This window comes from Rutidosis leptorrhynchoides, chromosome 4, assembly GCF_046630445.1.
Source record: "Rutidosis leptorrhynchoides isolate AG116_Rl617_1_P2 chromosome 4, CSIRO_AGI_Rlap_v1, whole genome shotgun sequence".
Lineage (NCBI taxonomy): Eukaryota > Viridiplantae > Streptophyta > Magnoliopsida > Asterales > Asteraceae > Rutidosis > Rutidosis leptorrhynchoides.
The window spans coordinates 268,524,104-268,530,607 of NC_092336.1; the positions used below are offsets into that span (position 1 = coordinate 268,524,104).

General features: G+C 37.2%; 1 protein-coding gene across 1 annotated transcript; it reads left to right on the plus strand.

The window, feature by feature from the left end:
* Positions 1-3,832: 3,832 nt before the first annotated feature.
* On the plus strand, positions 3,833-5,691 carry LOC139841603 (uncharacterized). Its single transcript, XM_071831816.1, has 2 exons — positions 3,833-3,966; positions 4,929-5,691. Exons 1-2 carry the CDS (start codon positions 3,833-3,835, stop codon positions 5,689-5,691), a joined length of 897 nt encoding a protein of 298 aa, XP_071687917.1.
* The last annotated feature ends 813 nt before the right edge of the window (positions 5,692-6,504 follow it).

Here is a 6,504-nt window from a genome sequence, read left to right on the forward strand (position 1 = left end):
CTCCCGTCTATTTTCTGTCTATTTTTCTGTTACCCTCCTATCACGTGCAGAGCATGTGAGGGTAATTTTAAAAAAGGGATGAGGAATATAATTTTTGTATTTTATTTATTTCTTTTAATAATGCATTCTTCCCACCCCTTCTTTGTTCACCATTATAGCTGATATGAATCCAACACCATTATCGCCCATCAATACTCATCATCGCCCATAGTCATATTTTTTTACCAAAAATATTAACTTGATTGTTATGCTTCTTACTTGATCATTGCTGCTGTTTTTAATCACATAAACACATCAAAATAGTAGTAGCGTGTTCATCCCCATAGTTCATCATCTCCAAGCTAAGAAACCAAAACCGAATCTGAACACTAAATCGAAGCTAGAAATTGTACCAACAAGTGGTATCATAGCGTAAGAGGTCTTCCTCATCGATCCAAGCTTTGATTTCGTTGTTTATTTTGCTGAAAATCGATTCTTAGATCCGGTTTGACTTTCTTTGACTTTTTGGTGGGTTTTGATTCCGAAGTGTTTTAATTAAATCTGAAATAGTTGAAACGTTTACAATCATCTAGTGATCATTTCCCTAAAATTTCAGGAATTAATTCGTCTATTTGATGGCGTATTCTTAATTTTTTGTCTGAAAAATATTGACACAAAAACCAAATTTGTTTGTGATCTTGGTGATGTTTTTGGAAAAACTGAAAATGGAGATTTGGTGGTATGACTAAACCGCATATTTCTGCAAGTCTTTGTGACTTGATTTGAAGTTTTGAGCCACTTCCGCTTGTCATCGCCGTAAACCGACGCAGCTCCACCATCATCGCCGGACATAGTTTAGGTATTTACAGGTCAGTCTCTGGACCTTTTACAGCCTTTCATTAGCTTTTTTCTTGCGTGCTCTTGGTATTTGATTTATGTCTTGTGATAAATGATGTTAAAATAGAAACTGAAACTTTAATTGGATCCTTCTCATTTTAAGTTTTTAATAAAGGTGGTTGACTAATATCAAATACCCAAAAGGACGCTTGCATGGTATAAAATTTCTTTAATTAGTTTGATTTTAGATATTAATTTGAATTTGAATTTTACATTTTTCATTTGTGTATTTTTAGGGTTTATGTTGATTAGGTAAAAATGAAGAAGATAATACAAGATGGAAAAGGAAAGAGGTTAATTGGAAAGAGAATGAAAATGGAGAAGAAATTCGTAAAATGACGAAAGTACCCTCACATGCTTGACACATGACTATGAAAATTGACAGAAAATAAACGGAAGAACGAGGAATGTAGAACGTTCAAATATTAGGGACGAGGAATGCATAAAAAATAGAAAAAGGACGAGGAATCAAAGTTGATGTAAAGTTCAGGGACGAGTAGTGAAATTTTGTCTTTTATTTATACAATTTACAATTAAAAATTATACGATAAGGTTAAGTATCAATGACCATTATTATGGTCTTAAACGACTAAACGAGTCATGAGATTAGTCGCGTGTTTCTGCAAGAAAAAAAAAAAAAAAAAAAAAAAAAGATTTCGTCTCATACTTTAAACTTATAATTATAATTACAACACGTATATCAACAATTGGTATGATCCTTTTAGTAGATGTAAAGTTAGAAAAACATATATACAGAAACAAATTTTATTGAAAAATAAAAACAAAAAGAAAATAAAAGAGAAGAAAAGAAAAGATGAAAAATAACTTTTTTTTAAAAGCAACAAGAAATATATATTACTAAATCAAGGAATTACACATTCTATAGTGCCACATTTGAAAGACACTTATGAATCGACACGAACCAAATAGCACGAATTACATGATTGCGAAGAAGGCAACTCATTTAATATACAAACTTAATTCAAGCATGAATTGACATTCAATCACACGACAAGGTAAGTTGACGGGGTTGCTATCCAAGTAAGTCAATCCAAACTTCCTTTTATTCTATTGGAAATCCACTCGAATTATAGGTTTTATATTTCGTTTAGAGCAACTGGAGTATTTCAGGATTTCCTTTGAAATACCTGTTGGAAATATGTTGAAAAAAAGTGTGTTTCACCATATGAAATAAATGTGAATGAGATATTCGATCTCAAAGATGGTTGTTTGGTACACAATTTGCAAGTGACACAACTTGTCCCACATAAGAGTGAGAAGTTGAAAGTTAGTTAAAAGGGATTAGCTACAACCTATGTTAAGTCGTGAGTGGGCAAGTTTTTGCTACATTTTTTTTAAGGAAAAAAAAAACATAACTGGATTATTAAATAGCCACGTCGGTTACGAAGCCTTTTGATTTCTACTATAACGATTATGTTATCGTATTAATCATTTAAATGATTTTAATGGCGTGCAACTATTATTTATGGTACTAATATTAATCATTCAAATGATTTTAATGAGTTGCAACGATTGAGTTGTAGTATTAATCAGTGTTGTAAAAAACGGAAAAAACGGGGGTGTAGACGGGGATGTAGACGGATTTTGGAGTGCCCCGTCCCGTTTATACATAAAACGTTTGAAAAAACGGAAATCGGCCAAAAAATGTCAAAAGACGGTCAAACACGGTCCGAGACGGGAAAAAACGGGTTTTCTGATTTTTTTCAAGTTTTTTTTTTTTTTTTTTTTTTAATATTAAACGTTGTGCTATTACTTAGGGTTTCTTTTTTTATGTTTGAAATGTTGAAGTATTTAAACATGTGTGAAATGCTTATGTTTGGAATAATGTAATGTACAATATATATATAATATATAACATTTTTATTTAAAAGTCAACGTTAGTCAACGTCCGTCTAGACCTCCGTCTCGACCCCGTCTCGACCCTTTTAGGACCCGACCGTCTCGACCCCGTCTCGCGTCTTTTGCAACCTTGGTATTAATCATTTCAAATGTTTAATGGCTATTATAATGATTTAGTGGTTACAACTTAACTTGTATAAATATGTGCTTTTGTTCCTTGCTAAAAACACAATGAAAACCATACACAAGAAAGAAACACACAAGCTTGAAATGATATTCATTCTCGATTTAACACGGTGTTCTTTTCCGGCGAATTTTCAGGCAAATTCAAGTCCGGCAGTACGCTGCTTAGGACCGGTGTACCCTGGAAACAGACGAAGAATCTGTTTAAGGGAATTGTGTCAAACACAAGCCCGGTTCCATCGTATTTAGGTTTGATCTTTTATATTATTATTTAGCTAAACGTAATCAGTTTCGTTATCTATTTCCTACAACTTAAACATATATTTTTTTTTTTTTACCTACTAGACTGATTCTGTTTGCCTATTACTTTAATCAGTGCTATAGTTTTTGTGGGTCAACAGGTTACATACTTGTTAACTCTTGTTATGCTGTGATATAATAAGTTTTGATTCTGTCTTCATATAAAATATAATTTATAATATGATTGTCTAAGGCTGGATATTTGTTGATCTTTTTTACTATAATCTATCCGTATGCTATTTGGTATATTTGTTCATCTTTTCGGTAGATTATTTTGGTTTTAATTTTCACTATTACTATCTGTCTAATTTAATTCATATGGTCCTTTAATTCTATTACTCTCATAATTGGATCATTGTGAATTTAAGCTGTATAGTCATTTGGTGACTTTATTAAGAAACTTTTATTAATAATTTTGATTAGTAAGTTAGTGCTAGATGAAGTAATTAATTTAGGATGTTATGTTGTCTATAAATTAAATGGTACTTGGTCAGAATATGCATTTTGTCATATTGCAATTGGTTGAATATTAATTTAGAGTTTGTTACAATTGTATTAATATTTTGATCAGTTGAGTTACTAACTCTTGGACTACGATTTTTCAGAATTCACAATGGAATCTCAGCCAAACCTTACTTCTGGTGTTACTGCTATGACTGCAACGATGACATCTGCTACTGTTGTTACCCCTATGGTGGTTGTACCGCTTCTGAACACGGTTGCAACTCATGCTGAAAAACCCGAGAAGTTCACGGGTTTGAACTTCAAATGTTGGTGTAACATCCGTGTTACATCCGTCCCACATCGGTTGGAGAGGAGAACGAAGCATGCCTTATAAGGGTGTGGAGACCTTTCCTAGCATGACGCGTTTTGGGACCACAAGCGCAGCAGATCCCATGAGAACTCTGCAGTTAAGCGTGCTCAGGCAAGGGCACTACCAGGATGGGTGACCTCCTGGGAAAGTGTTCATCGTGTGTGGTCGCCAATAAAAATCCGTGAGCAACCTACGGGGGAGACAAGGGTACATCCCTATCTCTGCAAAGCGGACAATATCATGCTACGGGGAACGTTTTACCTGGGGTGTTACAGATGGTATCAGAGCTGGTATAACGCCGTCTATGTGTGGCGGGTTAGTCGTAAAGGAGGTTCTCACAGTGTTACCTGTGACGAAGCATTGGCTCTTACTCCTTGCGATCCCTTACGAGGGTTGGCAGTAGCCGAGAGGCAGGCTCTAAAATCAGTATCTGAGGTACACTCAGTGGTCACCAGGCGGTTAGCTGGGAAGGCACTGGGTGGGACGGTAGTTGTCCCGACTGTATTTACAGATGGTATCAGAGCCAGGCCCCGGACCAAACGTGCACAGCGAGGACGCTGTGTCCTATTAGGGGGGAGGATTGTAACATCCGTGTTACATCCGTCCCACATCGGTTGGAGAGGAGAACGAAGCATGCCTTATAAGGGTGTGGAGACCTTTCCTAGCATGACGCGTTTTGGGACCACAAGCGCAGCAGATCCCATGAGAACTCTGCAGTTAAGCGTGCTCAGGCAAGGGCACTACCAGGATGGGTGACCTCCTGGGAAAGTGTTCATCGTGTGTGGTCGCCAATAAAAATCCGTGAGCAACCTACGGGGGAGACAAGGGTACGTCTCTATCTCTGCAAAGCGGACAATATCATGCTACGGGGAACGTTTTACCTGGGGTGTTACAGTTGGCAACAAAAGATGTTGTTTTACTTGACAACGCTGAACCTTGCGAGGTTCTTGACTGAAACCGCTCCCCGAGTTGAAGGGGAACAAGATGCTCAAACTGTGAGCGCGGTTCAGGCTTGGAATCACTCTGATTTCTTGTGCCGCAACTATGTTTTGAATGGCATGGTTGATTCGCTCTATAATGTGTACTGCAAAACAAAGACTGCCAAAGAATTATGGGAGTCTTTAGAACGGAAGTACAAAACTGAGGATGCGGGTACCAAGAAATGGGTGGTGGCTAAATTCTTGGAGTTCATGATGATTGACTCAAAGACTGTTATGAGTCAAGTCCAAGAACTGCAAGTCATTATTCACGATATACATGCCGAAGGTATGGTGATTAGTGAGGGATTCCAAGTTGCGGCGATAATCGAGAAATTACCACCAAGTTGGATGGATTTCAAGAATTATAAGCATAAGCGAAAGGAAATGACCGTTGAGGACCTTGTGGTCCGTCTTCGAATTGAGGAAGACAAAAAAGTTGCTATTAAAAGGAGCTATGCCCCTAGTTCAGCAAAAGTGAATATTGTTGAACACGGTCAATCCTCAAGAGGTAACAAAGGCAAAGGAAAGGCTGAGAAAAAGAACAAGGGGAAAGGGTCTAAGCTTGGACCTAAAGGTGGTGTCGTGAAGAAGAAATTTCATGGCATGTGCTATAACTGTGACCAACCGGGTCATCGGGCGAGTGAATGCAAGAAGCCCAAGAAAGAGAACTCGCACTAAGCAAATATGGTTGAGGATGTTGAAAACCTCGTGGCTATGATTTCTGACCTCACAGTGATGATCTCTGAGGTTAACCTGGTTGCTTCAAATACCAAAGAGCGGTGGATTGATACTGGGACTACTCGTCATGTCTGTGCTGACAAGAGCCTCTTCAACACCTTCAAGCATGTTACTAGCGGAGATAAGCTCTTCATGGGAAACTCTGCCACTGCTGATATCAAGGGAGAAGGCAATGTGATCTTGAAGATGACCTCTGGAAAGGAAATCACTTTGACCAATGTGTTGTATGTTCCTGAGATTCGTAAGAATCTTGTGTCTGGGTGGTTGTTGAATAAGTTTGGCTTTAAAATTGTGTTTGAGTCTGATAAGGTCGTATTGACCAAAAATGCTATGTATGTTGGTAAGGGGTATGCCCGTAATGGTATGTTTAAGCTGAATGAAATGGTTGTTAACAATGAAGCTAATAAAACTGGTACTAGTTTTGCTTAATTGCTTGAGTCTTCTAATGTGTGGCATGGTAGACTTAGTCACGTTAACTTTAATTCCATTCGTTGTTTAATTAAATTGAATTGCATACCAACATTCCATATTGAATCAAACCATACATGTGAAACGTGTGCTGAAGCCAAACTAACGAGATCATCATTTAAATCGGTTGAACGAAAAACCGAGCCCCTTGATTTGATCCACACAGATGTATGTGATTTAAAGTCTATTCCAACGAGAAATGGAAACAAATACTTCATTACTTTTATCGATGATAGCATAAAGTATTGTTATGTTTACTTGTTGAAAAGTAAAGATGAAGCAATT

Bases quoted from the DNA above. Each gene is read 5' to 3' on its own strand.
- LOC139841603 (XM_071831816.1), top strand. From the start codon at position 3,833: ATGGAATCTCAGCCAAACCTTACTTCTGGTGTTACTGCTATGACTGCA. The intron at 3,967-4,928 runs GTTCACGGGTTT...GGGGTGTTACAG, and splicing joins CATGCTGAAAAACCCGAGAA to TTGGCAACAAAAGATGTTGT.